The 24956-nt window shown below is 39.4% G+C and overlaps 1 protein-coding gene across 2 annotated transcripts in view; it reads left to right on the top strand.

The window, feature by feature from the left end:
* The window catches only part of spock2 (SPARC (osteonectin), cwcv and kazal like domains proteoglycan 2), a 42801-nt gene extending 17888 nt beyond the window's left edge, over nt 1–24913 (top strand). Inside the window, exons 2-11 of one of the 2 annotated variants that reach the window (XM_036574201.1) lie at nt 2198–2206; nt 2531–2576; nt 7364–7478; nt 12389–12494; nt 13615–13729; nt 15550–15669; nt 16012–16230; nt 19696–19758; nt 20998–21135; nt 22413–24913. In XM_036574201.1, the coding sequence (XP_036430094.1) occupies nt 2198–2206; nt 2531–2576; nt 7364–7478; nt 12389–12494; nt 13615–13729; nt 15550–15669; nt 16012–16230; nt 19696–19758; nt 20998–21135; nt 22413–22558 (1077 nt within the window). In that variant the 3' untranslated portion in view covers nt 22559–24913. The remainder of the gene's footprint in view (nt 1–2197; nt 2207–2530; nt 2577–7363; nt 7479–12388; nt 12495–13614; nt 13730–15549; nt 15670–16011; nt 16231–19695; nt 19759–20997; nt 21136–22412) is intronic. The other variant, XM_036574203.1, reaches the window with a different exon arrangement.
* Nucleotides 24914–24956: the final 43 nt, after the last annotated feature.

Raw genomic sequence — 24956 nt, 5'->3', positions numbered from 1 at the left:
CATGAATATCATCAATATATACTTTACAAACACTGATTAAGTGCATGCTTCATTAAAAAGAGAACATAGTTAGTCTTGTTTCATTAGATTTAGTGCAGTGTAGCCATCCCTTTGCAAAATGTACTTACCTCTAGTCAGAATACATCAATATAATGTTAGCTTATTTAAAGATTTGAAGGTACTGAAAGTTAGAATATTGAATTATTTACCCTGCTGTAGTGTTGAAACAGGACTTGACTTTTGATACATTGTGCAACCCTACTGTGCATAAAATTTCACCATTCTAGAAAGGTTTCATTTTTTAGCTGTTGTCAAGTTATCATGAAAGATGTCACAGACACCTTAACTGAGTGAAAGAATCTCCTCATGCTATCTAAAATATCACACTGTCCAGGCTGTGAGCTGAGCTTGTCTGTGGCTTCAAGCTGAGCCTGTCTGTGGCTCTCTGAGCTCTACTGAAGTCCAGCAGTGATGCTGCTAATCTGCCTAAGAAGGCTGTGCGGAGTGTTCGGGCTGCGAATAGCAAAACTACATTAGACACACACACTCTGCTCCACACATTGCATTACAGAGGCCTCTGCAATACAAGACATGCTAAATATAGGGGTTCCTCTGTCAGTTAACATAATGGCATGTAATGTGCTTTAAAGGGTTCTTAGGAGAGTCATAAAATCTTACAGTATCATGACAGCTTTGCAAAATTGTGATGAGATGAAAGAATTCCAGCCTGGATTCTAACATTTAAACCTTACTTAATCCCAGTGATAATGTTAATGAGCCTGAGGACTGTATGAGTAGGTACATTGGTAATATTCAGTGTACATCAAAGTATAATGATAGCTTTCATTTGCCCATATTCTACACATAAGCAGGTGAATGTTGGTATGCAAAACCGATGATACTATGGCAATATTTCTGTGTGCTATGGCAATGTTTCAGTGCTCTGACTCATGCTTGTGTTTGCTTATCATTGCAGAGATGGGGAACACATTGGCAGAACATTTTCCACTCACTTTGTGCTGTCTGAGTGTAAAACCGTCATACAGTCAGCAGGAGTGCATGTCAAAAGCCGTCTGATGATTGCATTTGGCTGGAGATATGTCCAATTTACATGCATTAAAAAAGAAGCCTTGAAATAGCTTCATCACTGTGACTCCATAAAAGCATTGATTTCATCTGCATGCCATACCAGGGCACTAAAAAGCATTTAAGAAATGAACACATCAGAATACCAAGAACATGACTGCTATAGATTATCAAAGGTTTGAGATGCTAGCCTGACAGAGAATGACTTCATTCATGAGTTCATTGTACTAAGGAATTCAAGGTGCTTTTCGTTTTGACGAACGAAAAAGCCTTTAATTGGCTGAGGAGTTTGATTAAGGTTGCGCAAATGGGTGAGTTGACTTCGTGCCAATCATAGAGTAATTTATTTCCATGAAGCAGGCCTCTAAATGAAATGCCAGAGCACCGTTCCCCTTTATGAGGAATGCTTATTCCCAATGTCACACTCTACGGCATGAAGGGGTTTCTGGCAACCCTTTCATGTACTGTAAATTTTTACGACAGCGTATTTCTCGAAAGTCTACAGCTCTAGCAGAAGGCACATAAATTCACAGAATGGCTTGTATTTATCATTGGAGTAGGACAAGTAAACTGTAATCTGTGCTGGACACTGTTTTATATCTTCACACATGCAGATGATGCTAACATAAACCTTGCTCTTACTCAAGGAGACACTTTTTTGTATTATTTTATGTTTGAATATTTCTTGTAATACCATTTGACTTAAACTGCATTGACCACAGAAGCTGTAGACATTCATAGTCATTATACATTTATGAGGTTGACTAAGAGCCAGTCCAATCAGCCTGCATTTACACTACTTATTTACATTCAGAACAGCCAGCAAAACATTGCAAGGTGAATAATTAGCGATAATGCTTTCATGTGACTCTGACGACTCTGATGAATAGCAAGTGCATGACAAACAGTGCTAGCCTATTCTTAGTGGGTGCATAAGGGAATATGCAGATGAAATATCAAAAGTTCTGCCTGGGGGCCTAAGAGATATTTTAAGCGGTTGTACGTTATCTTCTTTTTTTTTCTTTTGTAATATCTCCTAAGAGACTCATTGTTCTCCTCTAACTGCCTCCTTTTCTTTTCTCTTTGATTCATCTGCCTCACGTTTCACCAGGAAGTGGAGGTCAGTAACGCTGTCTAAATCTGTCTCATGCCCTTGCCTTTCTTTGATGTCTCTCTTAAGATGAGGAATTCAAAGCTCTCTAACTCTCTTACCATCTCTTTAACTCCTAGAATTTCAAATGAATAGCCATCTTTTAACCCTTTGCTTTTGTTCCCTGCTTTTTAAGTTTTTGCAGTCTGCTTGTTTTCCTGTCTGTCATTTTCTGCCTTGCAAACCCATGACGATTTAATTATTTGGAATCCAGATCACAACATAAGCTCAGTTCATCAGTCTCCAAGTTAATGTCAACAGTATATTTAACAAAAACCTCTCTCTCTCCTTCAGGATGATTACATCAGATCATGGGATGAAAGTCAAGGCTCGAATGAAAGTAAGTCTCTCATACGTTAATAATAACCACTAATCGTTGAACTGTGTTCACTCACAGGCAGGTCTAAACTGAGTGTGGCATTCTTTGGAAGGAGCAGATCAGAAAACAGTCACAATCAGTTCTCAGCTAGAGAATTATCTTATGCTTTCTACCTACAGCATGCTGAATGGTGTCCCATGCTGCTTTAAAAAGGAACAGTTATGCAGTGGGCTGAACGGCTAGAGTCTGATGATGTGCACTCATGATGGCTTATGTCCTTCCGCTCAAAGTGGTCTGTGCTAGCTGTCCTTATCACTGTGGACAACCTTTTTCCTCAAAGCAGCTGCCAGGCTAGATGTAAGATGTTACTAGATCTAATTGCTTATAGCTAAGATGAGGTCATCTCCTCTGTGTTCTGGAACAGAGCGATGGCCAGGCACATTTGAACACAGTGTCTTGATTTGCAGTTCAAATGAAGTCCACAGAATAGAGAAGTCCATTAGCAAATATCTCAGAATGTAATTAATGGGTAATTGCCAGTTCCACTGAAGGCCCAATAAGAGCCCTGGGGGCTTGATTTAGTACTGAGTGACATTGGCTTTGTTCCCACAAAGCATGAATCCACTTAAGCCGCAGACATTGGAGTGCAGAGGTCTATGAATTTGATGATTCATTTTTAAGTTCAACACTCAAAGTCTCCTGAAGAATCATCAACCCTCTTACTACTAACCATTCGACAGGAATTAATTATAAGTGCTTTTATTGCCTGTGATGGCATTTGTGAATTATTGTCTGTACTGTTTGAATCAAAAGAGTCCAGACAGACACATATATTGCCCATTTATGACTGCATGAGAACTAAATGTCTCATAGATTTGCCAAGATGCATTTTCTCATGCCTTTTGGAGTTTTGCTTAAAATGCCATAAGAAATCATCATATTTCTAAAATGGTAACTTTATAAGAGAAGAAAAAATCTTTGCTTACTTAACATAACTGTAAAAAAACTTTGCTGCTGCATTTGTAATGAAGTGCTTATACATTGTACACAAGGGCAGATGAAGTTTTCAAATAGTGTGGAAAAAATAAAAACAAAGTGGAGTTAGGAGGTTTTCTTAAAGATTGACCCAATAGACAGAGGTATCATAGAAGTTAAAGCAGGAGAAAAAGCAGTTTAACCCCTTAAAATCACAGGCTTATTATGTATTAAGGCTTATTATTCAGGAACTAGGATTTCAATGCAAACTGGCTGAGCTATTCCTAGGTTGTGGAAGTGTGTAATAAACTTCAGGCCTGCCAGTGAGCCCTGGCCATTCAAGGGGTTAAAGCTGTTTATCATTAGGTAGCTAAGAGTTAATTAGAAAAGACATACAAAGATATTAACACACAAAACTGTGTTCTGAAAGTAAAAGTTCTATTAATTATATGTGTTAAGCAGAGAGCAATTTCTGGAACTTTCTCTTTTTCTTTATTTGCCCTCTGACCTCAATTAATGGTATCTGTTCAGATGACCTCCTTCTTTCTGAGTTTAATAAGGCTGGAGAAGAAAGAATACTTGAAAGAATTTTCCCAGCCTCACCTAACTCAAGCAGTGTGATGTCTCTGCTTGAAAGTCAAACATCTGTAGAGTGCCCTACAGGGCTTTTTATTCCAGGCTTAAAGGGACAAATGAAAAGCTGCTCACTGATCTTAGAGGGAGCGGTGACTCCTTTTATTCTGAATGTTCAGCTAAGAAAATGTACCTGAAAAGAATGGGTACTTTATCCCACATTAAGTGAAATAAAACCATCACACCAAACTGTTACAGGTGTGAAGAACCACCGATGTAGCACCACAAAAATACAGCGTAATTAGATTGAAATGGTCATATTACCTGCTCCTATTAATATATAAGATCAACATAAAGGGCTTGTAACACTGCCAATAAGCAGATCAGAATCTGTGTCCAGCATTATGTTCTGTCACATTGTTCAAGCAGTAGCACTGTGGATAATTAATGTGTCTGAAAATGGCTGAAGGCCTAATTTAAAACAGTGTCTCCCTAGCAGATCCACTGATCAATGTCCTTCATAATGAAGAAACAATCAGTAACATGACCAGTTCCCTTTCATCTTCTTGAATGTCATCATCATGGCTTTTAGTAAGGGCATAAAAAATCATCAGTTAGGGCTGTTCTCTGTAACAGTTAACAGACTTGCTGTGGTAACAGCTCCCAGTGATGGTAATAACTTGTTTACTAGTTTTTTATTACCAGTCTAATAAAAGAACTTGCTCATTTATTGATTTATTTTATGCAAACCATAGGATAATGCTAGTATTCCCACATGTTAACATAACTAAATATGTTGGTATGGGATGACCTACATTAATACCACTTTTATTGTACTTAACATATATTGATGAGAGATTGATGTAGAAATGCAGCTGTTGAGCTGCTCTGGTTAAACTCGCTCTGTGCTCGAGGAAGCCACCTAAATGGTACAGTGTACATCCTTAAAGCACAGCATCAGAAGTTTCAAACATCAGACAAAACAGCTTCAGGTCTTGGAAAAACCCATGACTCAGCTCTCAAACATCTAATGGCCTCAGGCGAAGTCGCTTCAGAGAAGAAGGTTTTAGGCTAAGCTAAGAGGCTACAACCACACAGTCAATAAAGTAAACGTAACTTACACAGTTCCGTTCTTTCTTACTAGATTAATTTCAGTTTCATTTCCAAATTAAAGATGATAGTATAATACCACCACAACTTATTGAATTGTGTTCTTTGTTATGTTACATATTGTTATGTTCTTTTATTTGACAAAAGTTTGAACACATGCGTTATCACTGTGTTGGCTCATGCATCCGTTCCAGCGTTTGGAAAAAAATTGTCTCAAAATTAGAAGACAAAAGATTTTTACTATTAATATTATTGTTGTTGTTATCTTTATTAATATTCATGTGATAAAATAAAAATACATAAAAGAGACAGCAAAGAGAAAAAATACCCCCACTCACCCAACACGGTTTAACCATTTACTGTGATCATTTTTCATGTGGTTACCCAAATAATAGAGCTCTGTAACAATGCCCACACTGACACATCAGTCTGAAGGTAGAGATATAAGTGGATTTGATTAAAATTAAGATTAGATTAAGTGACCCTTATTAGTGCCACAACCGAGAAAATTTCACCTCCGCATTTAACCAATCCATGCAGTGAAACACCACATACACCCTAGTGAACACACACACACTAGGGGGTGAGCAAACTTGCCCGGAGCGGTAGGCAGCCCTCTCTGCAGTGCCCAGCGAGCAGTTGGGGATTAGGTGCTTTGCTCAAGGGCACTTCAGTCACATACGGTCAGCTCAAGGAATTGAACCGGTGACCTTCCAGTCACAGGGCTGGTTCCCTAACCTCCAGCCCATGACAACTCCAAAAATCTCACACCCTAAGCGAGAAATTGATTTTGGAATCAGTTTTCGCCTATAATAATACTCAATGAATATGCACTGTTTTTTTTTATTTCTAAAAAGAAAATTATTGGGCTATTTTCTAATAATCCTAAAACATATTGCTTTCATCAGCTGTTTTCCTTTCCTTGTAGTCCTTGTAGTTACTTATCAATTTGTATCAACATAACCAAATCAAACTGAATCAGGGTTACATCTGATATTTCATGGTGTATTGAATCATTTCCAAAAAACTGAAATCAAATCATATTTTTGAGGTCAGAGGCTTTTAGTCTTTGCAGATATAGTTTTTCATGCGCTGTTCCGAGTTACTCTGACATGTGAGTGCTAAAGCCACTTTGCGTCAGCCTGTCTGCCCCGCTTACTGGTCGCATTAGCTCAGAGTTAGGGCTCCTTACTTGCAGTGTGAGACGCTGATGATCATATTAAACGCTGCTGCATGTGTAAACAAAGGATGAGTTGCGATGATGAGGCCAGGAAGCAGAGGCAGTGTTGATGCTAAAGTTGCTGGGATTTTCTCCTTCTCCCTAAGCTGGATTTGGCTCCGCTTGGATATGGAAAGTCTAATTACATGTTTTATAAGGTTAAGCTCTTTGGTAACACTTTATAAGAGATATCTAGAGAGTGAGAATTGCAGGCGTATGTGTGTGGAGTGAAATTTGTGGTGCTTATCACAGTCCAGTCCTACAGTGCTCTATAGTGGGTCTGTTGCTATAGCAACATCATCATTCTTGTGTTTTCTTTAATCTGCGTGACACCATAGTGATAAAATAAGACTTATAGATTCACTCAGTGCCACTGTACTATGAACATCATAATACATGCATAATAGTCTGAAGGAAAATGCAAATATTCCTCATTCAGGAAAGATTATTATGTTTGCTGATGCCAGTGTAGCCCCAGGTGCTGAGCAAATGACATGACAAGCATGTGACTTAAGCACAGGTTTAATTAGCGCTGAAAGAGGGAGCATACTAATGCTGGCGACGACATCTCAGTAAAGTAATTACTGCCTCCATCTTGCTCATTTGTCACTAACAATTAGCAGAATCACAGCATCCAGCTATTATGAGTAGCAGCAATTTCTTCAATTTTGAAACATTTAAAAATAATTAACTTGTGAATCTTTGTTTAGAGGTGACAGATAGTAGCCTAAACTGTGACTGTGTTTGCATCTGATCTGTAGATTTGAACTATGCTAAGAAAGGACAGTCTGGTGAGTTGGTGAGGAATTAAGAAAATCTCTGCTTTTTATTAGACATTAGATGTCCAGCAGATTGGGTTTATCACTGTTCTTCATGCTGAGAGGTGAGAGGGTGTTATACAGCTTACTGATGGTCCTCTGTCCCTCTACAGATGTGGACACCACTAAGGACCCCTGCCAGAAGGTGAAGTGCAGCCGGCACAAGACATGTGTTGCCCAGGGCTACCAGCGTGCTGTGTGTGTCAACCGCAAGAAGTTGGAATACAGGTGGGCCGAACCCAGAGGGAAATAACTCCTTCTGTTCCTTCTTGCTCTTTCTGCCTTTTTATCTGCTCTTTCTCTTTGTCTTTCTCTCTTTTCTCTCTCTTCTCCTTTCTCTCCTCCTTTCTCTCTCTTTTCTCTTGTTCTTCTGTTCTTCCTCCTTCTTGCTTTGTCTCTCTTTTCTCTAGTGGTCTTTCCATTTAGACATTTCATAAATTTTGAGTAAATTTTCAAAAAGTTGGTAAAAGAAAAAGCAAAATACTCATCTACTTTTCATCATCTACTTTTTTTGCACAAATTTCAAAAAATGACGTAACTCGCTTGTGCTGTATGGTACGAGACAAGAGTCTTGCTCACAGTGCGTGGCTTATACGGCTTGGGAATGTGATATTATGAAGTAGTGTCTTATGGGTGATCCGCCGTCTTGGCCAAGTTAGTTAGTCTAGGCTGGTTTTAAATACTTCAACAAGTCTTAATTTCCTACCTGCTTTCCATGATTTTGCCTAATCTGTAGCCCATGGCTGACAAACTATGTTGGCAGAACTCTTCTACGTGGCTAGCAGGTTGGACAAAATCACTGAAAGCAGATAAGGATGGAGTTTCATTCAACTATGCAGACGCAGCTCTAGTCAAATAATACAGGAAGGCCCAATCACGTTTCTTATTTTTACCCCTACCCCTTGTTTTCGAGGGTCATCTCGCTCCTTGGAACTGAGTTACCTAGGGTAGTGGTTGAAATCATCCCCTATGAAATGGAATAACCATCAAATAAAAAAGAGCATTACTTCATTAACAGGCTACTAGCAATGCTCTATAGGCGACCCTGCTAATCTGTGTGATAGCAGAAGAGAAGTTCAACAACCTCACTGCTGGTCTTCAGTTAAATTTAGGGCATCATATGTCTTCAAAGAGGGCGGATGTGAGAATTATTTATTATTTATTATTTATTATTTATCGCCCACCCCTAATTCTTCAGTGCTACTCGCCAGGTTCTTGTTCGAATTTTCCCATTCCACCTTAAATGGTGTAGCAGTCACATTCTAGTGTTTCAGGTGTCAGAACTGCTGCATCATTTTAGGTGGAATGGGAAATTTAGCTAGCTAGCTATGGAGACAGCATACTATTAGTGATTTTCTATGCTTGTAATGAAAAAAGGACCATAATACATTAAAAAGACATTAAACTAAGATGATACAATGGTTATCATATTTTTTTATCAGAGAAAATACTCACATTTGTGGGTTTCTATGGTCGCTTGCACAGCCATCTTGCCGGTTTTTCTTTTTTTCTTATAAGACTCCGTTTGGAGTGAGCCTCTGAAAAACCTCCATTTGGAGGGCCATGTAGCTCTAACACTTCGTCCTACTCCTCTATCTCAACAAAAATAGGGACACCCTACCGCTAGGCATGAACGCACAAAACAGAGGGGTAAGGGCTGAGTGGTAGGGGCAAGGGGTGAAATGGAATTGGGCTGTAGAAATGAGAGTACTCATATTAAGGTCAAGCTCTATTTATACTCTAATCATATAGATTCAATGGTATAAAACTTTCAACATAATTTAAAGTGAATTTATCATGTTTTGAATTGGTAACTAGCTCTTCGTAGACTCACTTGGTGTCTTGTCTAAAAAAATACAAGGAGAACCAAGTTATGATGGGACTAGGCTACTAACATCAGCTGAGGTGAAAAGAAATAATATTTGTCTGTTTATCTGAAAGACTTTAGGTTGACTGCCCATTCAGTGAAGGTTCCAGTAAAATGTAACATAAAATGGGTTTATCGGATTTAATATGGTACAGAACAGTAATAATATCAGTGGTTCACCAGCAGACTAGCAGTGTTCACTAAAAGGCTACCAACAGTGGAATATATCAGTAATTGCATGAAATATATAAGTGGCTGAGTTAAATATGCCAGTGGCCGAATGATTTACGCCATTAATTGAGTGAGATATGCTAGTAGCTGAGTAAAATACGCCAGTAACTGAGTGAAATGTGCCAGAGGCTGAGTGGAAAATCTATTGGTAAACTACATGAATTTTAAACTTAATTTTAAACTTATACTTAAATTTTAAATTACTCTAAAGAATGGGCACTTAAGTTGGGAATGAAATAGGAGGTAGCATCTGTAGCATGTAAACAAAAGAACTAACCCTGAAAAAAAGGTGAAATGATCTTATAATTCAATGTCAATTCCCAAACCCTGTACAATGGACAGACTTGAACCTTTATTAGCTCTCAGTAGGGCAGTTTTAAGCATTTGTAGCCATAACAGTTCAGAGTCAACAGTCAGACACATTGCGGCCCATTTAATGAGGACTGAAGTGGCTGTCCCACTTCGCCGTCGCCCACTGAATCTCTGCGAACACCACCAGGCCAAACATTTCTGAGAGGACATAGTGCCAAACATGTGACTTTCATTCATTCGTGTTTCTCCTTTATCGTTAACCCAACTTTTCCGCCTAATCTGAGCATAAACACTTGTCTCTGGAATATTTAGCCATTTTTGAATTTCTGGCATTTCCACTGAGGCTCTTTTGTGAACATTTTTAAAATTTACAGAAAGGTGGTGGATAGAAACCCCTTTACAGTGCTCGCTGTTTCTCTGTCTCTCTTTTGCTCTCTCTTTCTCTCTCTCTCTCTGTTCACCTCAGAGTCCATGCATAAAAAAAGATCTTGTTCTGTCTTGAGGGAGCAAGCACAGATTTGTCATATATATATTGTATGGGCTAGATATTATCCTTTAAAATGTCAAAAAACAGTTACTGATTCAAGCAGGAGAAGATCCAGCACCAGTCATTTCCATAAACATAACGTTCAAAGAAAATCGCACTGACAGGGATGAGTTGAGGGCTGTTATTATCTACAAAATGATCCTGTTTTATGCAAGTGGAATGTTCTATTGTAAACACATTTACTCCCCGAGGCTTCTCTCTGCTTTAGAAGTTGCATTTTTCAGCTCCCTCAGGCAAGGTTACACATTGTTAGACAACTCATTACAGAACATATACCCATACAACACCCAGCGCAATTAGACCACTAACTGTAGGATGCCCTGATTGCTCATGCACATCAAAAATGTCTTCTACATTTAATGCGTGCACACACATTTTGCAAAATGAAACCCTGGCTTTAGTAGCTATGTCCATGCTTCTCAAAGTTAGGTAATCACATTGAAATGTCAGGTATATTCAACATATGAATTGTTCTAGCACGCATGATTCTTACACTACACTGATGCCGGAAAATAACAGTGAGAATGGGATTCTGAGTTGCATTCTGTGTGGTTCAGTTGGCCTGCTACTTTGATTCCCTTTTGGACGCCAGGGATGCAGGCCCTGTACTGAAGGGCTCTAGATTCATATATCTTTCCTATGATGACTACGGTGTCCTTGAGCACAGCACGTATCCTCAAGGCATGTTGCTCCCATTCCCCCCAGCTCAGTGCAGACTGGCCTTACTGTGTATAAATAAAGGTTAAAGTAAACCCTGATGTGTGAACTGAAATTACAGTGTGGACAAAAAGAGACATTGTGTTTAAAAACATGTTTACATCATAAATTGCAAAGATGTTCAAAAGCCACAACAGTGCAACTAAAACAAAAAATACAATTGCACTAAATTTTCAGTCAATACCATGTTTATGTGTCTAAGCAGAAGAGGAGATATTTTATTATGATTTAAATGTGATGAAAATAGAAGTTGTGTACAGTCTTTGTGAAAAAAAGCCATCCTTTACATTTAAGACTGTCACAATTATTTCATAATTGCCTGATCAGTCATTTAAGCTGACCATATTTTTTTTCATTTAACTTTCAAAATCGTAAGTTTACATTGCAATAGAGATAATGTGAATTGGGTGTTCTTTCATCTGTTTGGTTGAGGCAAGTATATGTAAGTAAAAGAGAGCAGAAAATGCATTTGTTGGGACACGTCAGACATACAAAAACAACAATAGTTCTAACTTCTGACTGGTGCTGTCACACACTTAGAGAGCAGCGGTGAGTAATGTTTGTCCATTTGAGCTCATCAGTCAGGAGATACTATTCAGTTCAATTCACTACAAATAACGTTTTTTCACAACAGCCCTTGAAACAAAGCAGCTTTACAGAAATTGAGTCGAAGCCCCACGTGAGCAAGTCAAGGGTGACAGTGGCAAGGAAAAATGCCCCAAGAGCAAAAAAAAGAGCCCTTGAGAAATACCAAGACTCAAAACCCATTCTTCTGGCCAACACTGGATAGCAAAACAATAACACAACCAGGCGATATGAATAAAAAATGAAGAATTGACTAACGAATATATAGTGAGAAGTCCATGAAATCAGTGTCTACTGTTAGACCACATGTTAGTATGAATATAGCTAATATGAAGATTTGGCCACTTTAGGCTTGTATGTTAATAGTTGCATAAAATGAACAAAAAAGACAAATAAATTGTTAATCACAATCAATTAATTATATATGCAGTGATTAACTGTCAGCTAAATTTTCATTATTGTTACAGGCTTATTTACACTTTTTGCAATATTTTTGCCATTTCTTGACATAAAAATGACTGGACAAAAGTCAGAAGTGCAGAGCTGAACCTGTGATACAGAGTGTAGATCAAATATAAATATCATTCAGTGTGTTTTGTACCAAGTATTAAATATGGAATTGCATAATTACATTTGAATTGTATAGCAAACTGAAAGTAATAACTCTGGGCTTGTAAGGGTTAGTGTTGTACAATGAAAACAGGCATTGTCAGGAATATATACAGTACAGTAATACAGTAATATACACAGTAGATAACCTGCTCTTATGGGAAAGGTATATCTCCTGCTTGTCAGACAACAGACAGAACAGACTGGTTGAAAACAGGATTAATCACTTGGTTGTTGGGAGTGCTGCAGTAATGAGCATGTTTTTCACAGGCTGAAGCATCCAGTGTCAGGACAGCAGGAGAACAGCTGCAAGCCCTGCCCTGTGTCTTCTTCTGGACCTGTGTGTGGTTCTGATGGACATAATTATGCTTCCCAGGTACAGCATAGCTACCGAGTGCATTTCATTAGATGCACATTTTGTCTGACTCTTTTCTTATTATTTCATCAAATAATCATCTTATTATTTCAAAACTTGTCACAGTGTATAGTATACAAGTGTAGTTGTCACAAGCTGCAGAGTTAGGAAACTCTAAAATGAGTTTTGTAAATGTGTTGGTTTTCTGCTTTTCTCTTTGTGTGTGCTTTTCTGTGCCCTTTACTGGAGGAAATAATGATGGCCAAATGTTTTCTAGTTTCATATGTTTTCCTATTGCGGCTCACCTATGAATCAGCATGTACAGTGACACTGAGCCTCTTTGTTATTGGCCTGCTGCTAGAGGTTATCCATTTATAGTGGCCCCTGAGGTCCACAAAAGCGAAAGATAAATAGCCCAGAGGGATTCCCATCAAGGCATGGGCGAATGATCATCCTGTTCAGGCAGAGAGAGAGAGATAGAAGGCAGAAAGAAAGGAGATTTATGTATTGTCTGTTAGATCTTTTTCTGACCTTGTTAAGATGCTGAGATCTGGAAGTGAAATAAGACTTCAGAGTAGCTTCTTTTGAATGGTGATGTGTCACTGGAATGAGTCATCATCTTGCTTACGGTCACCTTTATAAATATTTGATCTGTATCTAGACTATAACTCACACCCCGCCACTCATAGGAATTGCGCATTATGCAGTGCCTCATGACAGTGGTCAGCTGTTGCTGCAGCACAGCCTACTCTATCTGTGTGTGCATGCTTGTTTTCATACATTTTTAGGACAAAAATGTCCTGAAAATATTGGAAAACCAGAGAAAACAGGGCTAACCTACAGTGATAGGATGAACAATATGGTCATGACTTTGCAAAGTTCTTTTTTACAAAAGCTACTTGTTTAATTTTTTAAACTAACAGGGTTAGACTTAAACATTCTGAAATTTGCAGAACTATGCCATATTTCAGTTTGTCCTTTGTAGAGGATGTGTTATTTTCACTTAGAAAATCAGTAAAACATGTCATTTGACCACGGGTATTCAAACTTTTGCATATGACTGTAACAAAGTAGGATGTGTGTATGTATGCATGTTCTGACTTTGTATATTAACAAGTGTGTGTACGTGTGTTTGCCTCAGTGTAAGCTCCAGCAGCAGGCGTGTCTCTTGGGGAAGGAGCTGAGTGTGAAGTGCACTGGTCCCTGCCCATGTTCCCCAACAGCTGCGCCGAGCACAGAGACAGACAGCAAACACGGTATGCAGCAGCCTCAGTCAACAACGACCTACAGCTACTACTACTACTACTATATCACTGCATTACTGTAACACATAAACACTTATAATTCATTCATTATTGTACCTGCAGGGATAGCTTTTTATTGCTGAGACTGCCAGCTGACTCTGCTGCAGGTCAGATGTTTGCAGGAGCGGCCCAACACAGTGCTGTTTCACTGAACTCACAGGACAGATTTACTTAATTGCTTCCCTAAAGCCTAATTTACATAAGTCATGGTGCGCAGGGACTCCTATCTAGTCCAAATGCATGTGGTTTACAAATGAAATTGACCTACTTTGCAAAAGAAATAAATGGAAAAATGCTGGAAATGTATAGGGATACATATTACATATACAGTGTTAGGGATGCACTGAGTCAGTATACTGACTATAGTATATGACAGTATACTATAGTGAATTGCTATTGACACTGACCTTATTAAATGGATTGAGTATTGGCCAGCTATGGCTGATCCAAATTCTATACTGTTTTTTTCCTACGTTTGTGATAAAATTGTAACGGCCAGGCACGTGCCCAGATAAGACACCAAGGGGTGCTTGAGCTCCAACCCAACAGTGCCCTCTATGTATAATAATTTTGTTTTTTATGGCCCCTGCCACTGTTCAAGATTCGTTTCAGTGAGGAATATTTGGCTTGTCCTGCAAATAGAACTAGTGGGTTCCATGAGCTTTAACTGGCCTCTTATGGAGATTTTGCCTCAGTCAGCTCTGATCTGTCACATATGTGTGCATCACCACAGTGTTGGAAATCTCATCAATAAGAAACAGCATCTTTAAGAAAACATGACATTCCACAATGGGGCAAAGAATCAGACTGCTTAAAGAAAGTTATAACTAACTTACCCATTTCTAACTGATAGATATCACAGTAGTTAACACCATTGCCCTATATGCTGAAGCTCCCCTTTCTGGCAGAAACATAGATATTTTAAGCTGTATTGGAAAGGACTCCGAACACTATATCTGCCATGCCCTGAAACATGATTAGATTGTCTCCACCATGCACCCAATTTGCATCAGGCCTGAAAAGTGCATTATCCTACTTTATCATACACTTGTTTCTTATCATGTGTCATTTATTTGTTTTTTATTCTTTTCTAGATAAGAAGTAATGTGTAGTTACAGCCTTTGTTTCCTTACACATAGAAGAATAATCCCCACTTACATACAGTGATATATTTTAAAATACTGGTATTGAGCGAGAAAAAGTATTATTAGTGCATTCCTAATTTATTGTTGTATAGTGTGACTACAATATCATTGTTTCAGACAAGAAAGAAACAGGGTTATATGCAATGCGAGATGTGAGATTGTAAGCAGTTCATTATCGTAAAAAACATACATGACATATTGATGATAAAGAATACTTCTGCTTAGAGATAGCCTCAGGGCATTTTTCTCCTCTGACATTCCCCTGGGAGCTTACAGTTCTCATGGGTTTTATTGATTTATCAGCAGTACACTGTTTATCCCCCCATCTCTCTCTCTCTCTCTCTCTCTCTCCCTCTCTCTCTCTCTCTCTCTCCCTCCCTCTCCCTCTCTTTTTTCTGGGACATTATTCTGCCCTTGATACACTGTGTGTGGTGTGCCCATAGGCACTGCTGCTTATTTCAGGGGGACGTTTTTTCACATTTTGACTCTGACTCTGCCCCTACCCAATCTGCTTTCCTCTCTACACCTGACTTCTTTCTTGTTTTTTTCTCCTTTTTCTTCCTCTTTCCTCTTTACATTCTGACCTCTCTCTCTGTGTGTTTCCTTCTTTCTCCGTGTGCCCCACAGAGAGCTGCACAGGCCAGGACCTGGCAGATTTGGGGGATCGCCTGCGGGACTGGTTCCAGCTGCTCCAGGGCAACGCCAAGCAGAACAGCACGAGCAAGCCTGCAGCCAGCTCTGCATCAAGTGAGGCCCCAGAGCTCTGGGCTGTCTGCTCAGCCAGTGCTTTCATGCTGAACAATGTCACACCAATGGGCTTTTGCACAGACTGCCTAAGCTGACAATTCACTGATGAAAAGCATACAACACAATTAGCATCTTATGTTAGGAACATGCTTACAAATTCACACTGTTTTCAAAGCATATAAATCATTCTGTTTGCGCCAAACCTAGTTGCTTAGGTGCTATGAGTATTACCTTTTAATCAACATCATCTTGTTTCAGCTGTGTTACTTTGAATATACCAATATCACAGATAAGGCTGTCAGTCAAAACAGCTTAAGTCTAATTGTTATTTTCTCCATTCAGTTTTGGACCGCACTCTTGTGGCAACCTGTAAGGACTCCATCGGATGGATGTTCTCAAAGCTGGACACTAACAGTGACCTTTATCTGGACCAGGCTGAGCTAGCCGCTATTAACTTGGACAAGTATGAAGTGTGCATCCGGCCTTTCTTCAACTCCTGTGATTCCTATCGTGATGGCAAGGTGTCCACAGCTGAGTGGTGCCTCTGCTTCTGGAGAGAAAGTAAGTCTCTCTGCAACCCTTTGCTTCTGTTTATAACTCTTGCTCACTCTCTTCTTATTTTTTTCTTTTTTTTACTTCCAGTTTACAGCACATAAACTGCAGTTTAAGGGGGTTATATTCAGTATTGTTTAACTGGACTTATACAGCATACTGTTTAGTAAGTTATGAGCTACACTTACAAAATGAACTGAGTTACTGTGGAACTTTTTGGAGCTAATTTTAACTGAGCCAATAAGTGCCAGGTTGCCTGTGCGGCTCTTGGCCCAGCAAGTGAGGGGCATGGCCCACACTGTGTTCAGCTCAACTCTGTGAGGGCGACAGAAGGGGGACACATGGCAGGGAAGCAGCGCCAGTACTGCTTACTGCTCTCATGGAGATACAACCCACTGGCTTTTAAGGTTGAGCAACTAATTATATTTGAGGAACATGTCTGAATTCCAGCAAATGTTTTGAGAACTCAAACACATTAGTGTACTTTAAAGCCTTATAACGAATTTTTGAATATAGTATGTTCAAAGCAACCACAGGATATGTTCTTGAGACTTCCCTTTTACATATCAGCATTACACAGAAAAATACCTCATTGAGCTTCAGTAAATTCATTCATTTTTACATGACCTCAAAGCTCAAATTCCTTTTTCTAATACACGTAATGATTTAGGAGCCAGTAAAGGTAGTTTTAAAACCATGTAATATAAACACAGCTCAGTGGACTATGACTAACTAACAGCTTGATCTTTAATTCTCCAAAAAAGTTTTTATTTTTTGTGATGACATACAACTCTCAACACCAAAAAAGTTGGGACAGTATATGAAGATTTAAAAAAGAAACTTTGACCTATTCTTTTGAACAAAAAGAAAACAAATACAAGATATCTATATCTATATTTTAATCTTATCAACTGCATTGGTTTTTGCAAATACACCTTCTAAAATTGATGCCTGCAACTAAAAAAGTTTGGTCAGATGCAAGTTAAGGCTATAAAGGCTGTAAAATGTTCAAAAGACACCTTGGGTACAACATGCTTGGGTATAAAAGAAGCAGTCCTAGTCCTTTATGGGTGAGGATGGGTGAGGCTCGCAACTTTTCCAAAAATGCATCAGAGAATAATCCAGTGGTTTAAGAACAATGTTCTGCAACACGCAATTGCAAAGATTTTAGGTATGTGTTCCTCTACTGTACATAATATCATCAGAAGATTCAGGAAATCTTAAGAAATCACTGTGTGGAAAGGGCAAGGCTGAAAACCACAACTGGATGCCCTTCGACACCGCAGGCACCACTACATTAAAAAACAGCTTGCTTGATATCACCACATGGACTTAGGAATACAAATATACACCATCCATTGCTACATCCACAAATGCAAGTTAAGATTGTACTATGCACAGTGAAAGGTCAACAAGATCCAGAAATGCCGCTTCTCTGGGCTCGACCTCATGCGAAATTAACTGATGCACAATGAAAATGTCTGTTGTTGTCTGACAAGTCAATCTTTCAGATTGCTTATGCAAAAAAAGTGAACATTGTGTTTTAAGGGCCAAAAAAGAAAAGGACCATCCATAAATTATCCATGTTACCAGTATAAAGTTCAAAGCCAGGGCTTGTGGTATGGGGTTGTGTTAGTGCCCGTGGCTTGGGTAACTTGCACATCTATGAAGGCATCATTAACACTGAAAGATATATACTCAATTTGGAAGAACATGCTGCCTTCTAGATGGCGTCTTTTTCAAGGACGTCCATGTTTATTCCAACATGACAACGGCAAAGCACATTCTGCAAAGTGCCACATTATGAAGTGCAACATACAATAGGGAAAGCCCCTTATGGTTGCACAGCTGAAGACCTGGCAAACAGTTCAGCTTTTAAATCTGAATCAATCAGCGTTTTCAGTCCCCAAATGATTATTAAGTGTTGATAAAAGAAAAGGTGACGTAACACAGTGATAAACACGCTCCTGTCTCAGCTAACAATAAAGACGCAGTACTGAGAGCAACATACCATCTATCTGCAAAGAGTCGTAAAGTTTCACTGGGTTTATCTCTTACATTGACAGAACTCATTCAGTCTGCACTGGATTAGGCTTAATTGGTTTTCTAAATATAATCAATATAACACTGAGAGAGGAATTGAAGCATATGAGGGATGTTTGGATTACAGTAATCCGAAGCTTTCATCTCCTTCAAACACACTCTGGCTAGAGAGCGAGGGATGAGGGGAGAGAGAGACACGCTCAGCGTTGACCTTGCCTGGTTTGTGGTGCGCAGGGAGAGCGATTTAATTTGTTTAAGCAGAGGAAAAAGAGCCATCCGTCCATTTCTACTGCCCATGTGTTGTGTTTCTGAGGGAATCTGTACTCACTGAAGATTACAGAGGCGTGTGTGACAGAGGATTTGTAAGTGTAAAGCGTGTGGGTGGTGGTTTGTTCAGTGATTTATTTTGTATGTATTAAAGTTTGTGAGCAATGCATTATATATATATATATTTTTTTTTTAGCACTACATGGGTCATATGCCTTTGGTGTATGAGTGTGTATAGTCTGCAGTAAATGAGTAGCACTTTTAATAGGTTTCTTTTCCTCTGTGTGTCTGTGTGGGCACGCCTGTGCCATGGAGCAGGCATATGTTCCGCCCTGCAACGCAAGAACGGCACAGAGCAAAATCTCAGCACCACACTCACACATTTATACCACACACACACACACACTAGACCAGCTTTGCTCTTGTTTTATGTGATTCTGGCCAAGCATTCTCATCTCTCCCGGGGAGGACGCAGTTGCTTTTGGCCTGTCACACTTTGTCTTTCCCTAGTATTCTCTCCGGCGGAGGAGAAGTGGCCATCACAGGGCAAAAACAACATCACTGTTGGTTGTTGACAGCCTGCTCAGCCTGGAACATTTTGGGACTCGAACCTGTCTGCAAGCCAGGCAGAAACTTGCCGCATGTTAAAGACCTGTCCCGCGTAGTCCTTGCATGTGCTCTGAATATTTGGCTTTTAATGCTGGGTGGGCTATCTAAGAATTTTACCGTTTTGTAAATAACTAATTTATTTAAAAGGTGATCTTAAAGAAAGTTTTCAATGGAACAGCATTAATACTAAAAATTAGATTTTAGGCATAAGTTTTTTACAAAATATTACTTTTTTCTATTTTATGACTTTTAATGCATTTGTTCTAATGCAGAATTTTTGCTACACATGCATACAATTAAGCGTAAGATACAGTATGTGACTATCACCATGTATTTTGTGTTTTACCATTTTATACGTTTCCATGAATAGAATATTATGACCTATCAATTCCTTTGTGAAACAGAATGTGTTGGAGCATGACCTGATAGAGCGGCTGCCGTGGGAGTTGCATGGCATAATGCTGGTTTGATCAGGGGCTGCTGGAGGAGCTGAGCGTTTGGCTGGAGGAGATTAACGCTGCTTCCTTCTAATGCTCTGATTGTTTTGTTCCTCAGAGCCTCCCTGCCTGGCTGAGCTAGAGAGGATCCAAATGCAGGAGGGAGCCAAGAAGAAGCTGGGTATGTATGAATGCTTGAGCTGTGTGTGGAGGGGGTGCAAACCCTCGAGAGCAGGAACCAGGTGGAGGGAGGGCAGTGAGCTCAAGTTAAAATGCACAGTAGAGAATCAAAACCAAGCAACGCTCCTTAGACAACAAATACTAAAGAGAGTAGGGGTAGAAAAAAACACTACCATGAAACATTGTGATACATTGACTTGAAGGGTGTGAATAATCTGTATTGATTTCAGAATGTTTTAATCAGTTATAATCAATAATAATCAGTAATTTGTGCAATTTTTTGCCAAAGTGTGAAACTCCAAAAAAGAGGCTTGGCATATTGTTTTATTATCTGTTTTCTATTACTGTGAAAACAGTTCCTTCGGTCACATTTGTATATTCATTGCATTTTTACAAATGTATTTTAAATTGCTTATCCACACATAATCAAAACATTGTGAGCTCAGAGAATTACACCCATACTAAAGAGTAAAATAGTACAATAAAAACAAAGAAAATAAACAAGAAAAAAAAGAAAAAAAATAAGATGAGAGTGAGCAAGAGTTATAAACAGAAGCAAAGGGTTGCAGAGAGACAAAGAGAGGTAAAAGTCAGGTGAAAGATGCACTGATCAAACATCAGAGGTGGTGCTAGAGGAGTTTCATTAAGCAGATGACAAGCACGAGGCTGGGATTAGCTGCTAATCAGGCGTGAGGATTAGAGTAGAGCGGAGCTGGCTGTTGGCCGTGGGCATCGCTGTATGTTTGGCTCTGCTGCCTGCAGGACTCTCCAAGGACATGCTGCAGATGCAGCGGCCAACCAGAGCCAGCCAAACGTGCACATGCCCCTGATGCCCTGCCACAAGCTGCCGTAATCACCATGGCGCAGAACCGTTGCTTTCTGAAACACAAATGATTCTTCGGCATGACCTTCAAAACCACCTCTGAATGCTTGGTGACACTGCATTGATGACAGTTTTTTCTTGTGTATTCATATATGCAGTGAGAATAGCACTTTATCACTGTATGCAGTCATTACATATAGTAATGAGATCCAAAGCCCTTTTCAAGGTTGTTCCTCACAGGCTGAAATGAAGGCTGTCATTCGGCTCTGCTACATGACTTATTGCGGGCAGTATGCGGACCGCTTTGCAATCTCACCCTTGGTGCAATGCTGATTGGGTACTTCTGATTCATGCAGGACATGAAATCGAATGTAAAACATGCATGTGAACTGAAAGCGTGTGCGTTTGTCATGGTAGGTACATTCATTCCCAGCTGTGATGAGGACGGCTATTACAGGAAGCTGCAGTGCGACCAAAGTAGGGGGGAGTGCTGGTGTGTAGACCAGCATGGAGGAGAGCTAATGGGCTCCAGAATCCATGGCAACCCTGACTGCGGTAAGTGCACAGACACACAAACACACATCTGCGCACACACGCAGATAGACAGACGCACACACACGCTCAGGAAGGACAAGGCCCCCTTTGTCGCGAGGGCTTAGATCCACAAAAACATCAGTCACCCCTCTGACAGAGGACCAAGTGTTACATTCATTAGGCCAGGTTCATTTCCATTCCAAAAGAGCAGTTGTCTTGCTGAAATAAAGGTCTGCAAGATTAATTACTATTGGCTGTGCCGGACCTGCAGGTGATAAGAACAAATCCCCCGACTGGACTTAAAATAGCCATTAAAAAGACCAATGTCAAAGCCAAAGCGCTTGTTTGTTGTACCCAAGCAGGCATTTGAGGTAACATTTAGCTTTAATTATGAGTAAATTGCTTGTTTTGCCTCCATGGAAGTTACATATCTATAGCGTAGTGTTTTGAGCTACTTTCTGACTCTCAACATATTTCTCTTCGAATGCCAAAGCCACAAAGCTTTATTGTCCCAGAGGAAAACTGTATTGCTCAAATGTTGATCTTTGATGGCACAGTGATTTCCTGAAATTCATAAAGAGAAATAAGATCAGACGAAAAGGAGATACTTCTGGTACAGATAAAAATATAGTTATTCACAGCATCACTGAGAAGGTTCCAAGTCTTGGATGAGAAATAGTTGAGCTCATATTGAGATTGCTGTCATAAGTCAGCTGCAGGTAGACATGAGCACTGTTATCCTGGTTACTCTGCACACAATTTGTGGTTCTATTGAGATCTAAAAATCAAGAGAAGACACATGCGAGATTAGTGGGGCCTTTTATTCAGGAGAAATATCTGAGCAGTAGGAGACTTCAGCAAAAGGCTTATTTGTCTTTCTGTCTGATCTCACTGTTGTCTAGGATGAACTACAGAGACATTAAGGAGATCTCTATTTATTTTTATTTATGGGGTTTGCCATAATCCAAGTAACCTAATTCACAGTTAGCAGTTGCTTTGCTGTAAATCACTCATTTTTAGTTCATGGGAGTTTTATATTTATACCATAGCATCAGACTTTTTTTTTTGATTGAAAGCCAAAGCAACACAGTTTATTTGTTGTTTATCATAACCCAACTAATCTGATTTTTCATTTAGCCTTTATCAAAAGGAAAATGCAAAGTTTTTAGTTGCTTTCCTGTCATTGTATATAAAAATGAACCCATGTTCATATGGGATATGGATTGCAACCAACTCTTTTCGAGAAATTCTCTGAAAGTTTTCGGTCTGGTCATTCTTGCTTTTTTTTCTGTTTCCAGATGAGCTGGCTGGCTACTCAGGTGATTTCGGCAGCGCGGTGGGCTGGGAGGACGAAGAGGAGAAAGAAACAGAAGACAATGGCGAGGAGGCTGAAGAAGAGGAGGGGGAGGTGGGGGAAGTGGATGATGGTGGATACATTTGGTAGACCAAAACAAAATGGCTGCCTGGTCAAATATAGCTTTCCTCTGACCGCTGGTTCAGAGACAGCTCCATCTCTTGCTGACACAAAATGGTGGAACCTGGAGGGTTGGACATCTTTATACTGCACTCCAAACAGCATTGACTTGGGGGGAGGGGTGGCTGGGTAATGATAGCTATAGTGACATTATGGGTTTGGGAAAGAGTTCCAATAATGGTCCTATAAATACTTGGGAAACATCTTTTTTTCTTTGTCATATGTGCAAGAGTACTCCTGGTAAAACGTCTATAGCATCAGCGATCACAAGCTCAAATCTAGAAGCTTGATAAATGGACAGATTTTTTTTCTTTTTAGATAAACTGGAGCTTTGCCCATGCTGTACAGTGTGCTTCACTTCATCTGTGACGTTGGACATGTTATGCAAGAAGCATAATAAATAAATACACACTTTTACCACTAGATATTTGGAAATGGTACATTTTAGCCTCAGAGTTTTCCAGTAGCCTACAGATTCATGTGATAAAACTGCAAGTGAAATGAGGTGGGCTATTACAAGCCTAATACATTACGTCAGATTCTTTGGATTTTCCATTTGTCATCAGTGTGTTCCATTAAGACCAACATTAGGTGGGGTCTGGTCACTTCAAACCATCTGTATGATCATTTCTTGGCCTTTGAAGTGCACATCAATTACAGGCTTAATTGTCCCCATGTAGCTACGCTGGTTAGAGCACAGCAGATATAGAGCTCACTACAATGACGGCCAAAAGCTAGTGCCAAAATTACCCTGGAAGCTACAGCCACATTTCTGCCGTCCTGGTAACCAACACATTATCTGGCCACCAACAGCCTCATCAATTCATAGGGCAGCACAAGAAATATTCTCTTATTTGTAAGTGGTCATTTTTATGTTGTTCAGCTTGCATTCATTTAGTAATCTGGGAAACTTCATAACGTGTTTTGTTTGTCACTGCAGATTTAAGGCCATTCTGTGAGTAGAGTTAAGTGGACACTGTTGCCTTATTTTCTCCCTAATACATTTCTATCATAACACAGTTATTTGATAGAAACATTTTTTTCAAGGCATTCTGGTGTACTTCATCAACTATAAATCCAACTGAAACTGGATATGCTAAAGCATTACATTTTATATCATATAAACATGTCCTTGTTCTCTTCTATGAAATGGAGTCGTCAATCTTTTAAAACACATTTTCCAGTCTCAGATTTCTGCCATAATGGAATCTGCTTAAACAAAAGTAGTTTAAGCTGAAATGATTTACCTCTGAGGCAACAGCATGTCACTATGAATACATGTATGAATAGCAGTGTGGAGAATAAGATTTGCAACCTGACAATACTCCCCCCTCAGACACCCAGAGGCATCAGTCTGTCTTCATATCTATCTGCTAATCAGATCCTCTCATCATCCATGGTGAAATATGATTCTGTGTAATGTTACTAGGTGTAAATATTTTTGCTGCAAGGGTTTATAGTCTTGGTTTACAGTGGAAAAACAATACATTCATATATCATACACTTGCAGTAAGACATTTTTAGTATAAACGCTGTTTCTGTGTTTCTGGGATAAAATGTCTTTATAGATTTTCAGGATGACTATGGTGTTAGCTCATTTAGCAAGAAATCATCATACCCGAGTGATTTCATGCATACAAAAATACCTGAGCCATTTGCAATAAACACGGTGCACTTATGCTCGCCCACTGAAACAATGATGCTATACTCAGACATGCCTTGTGAAAACACAGCTCTGAAGAATGCTTTTCTTGGTCTCTGCTCACCATGAAGGACATTAGCATTGCATGTATTACTTCATAGGCAGAGCTCAAATGAATATGAATTATAGATTTTATCTGGTATGGTAATACATTCAGATGGACCCAGACTGGAAGCTCTAAGTAGGACTGCAAGTATGCATCTCATTCGATGCCATTTTTATCTCGGAAATAAACACATTCAGCAGATAAACAGCAGATAACCTGTATTTGACAATGACATTATTTTCAGTAAGAACAAGTGATAAGGTATTAGTTTGCATTAAATGAAAGCTTAATCTTTATCCATATCACTGTAGCCTGACTGTGAGGATATAATTGTTTTTATGATGTCTTACTCAACAGTGTATAGGAGTGTGCCACCTGATGCTCTTCAATGTGGATTAGCCAGCATATGATTGCATTGACTATAAATACCATCATTGTAAATACTTGGATTATACAGATAAAGTGTATTTGCCCTGGCAGTTGCATTATATTTGCATTTAGATGCATGTTTTTTGTCCAAATGTCTTTTTTTGCCTCAGTATGATTATGATTAAAGGCACTGGGCCCAAGTACTGTATTCTCTCAGACTCGGAATCATTCACTGTGCCTAAACTTGAATC

The sequence above is a fragment of the Colossoma macropomum genome, unplaced genomic scaffold (genome assembly GCF_904425465.1).
Source record: "Colossoma macropomum unplaced genomic scaffold, Colossoma_macropomum, whole genome shotgun sequence".
NCBI lineage: Eukaryota > Metazoa > Chordata > Actinopteri > Characiformes > Serrasalmidae > Colossoma > Colossoma macropomum.
This window is presented reverse-complemented; position numbering and strand designations above follow the sequence as displayed.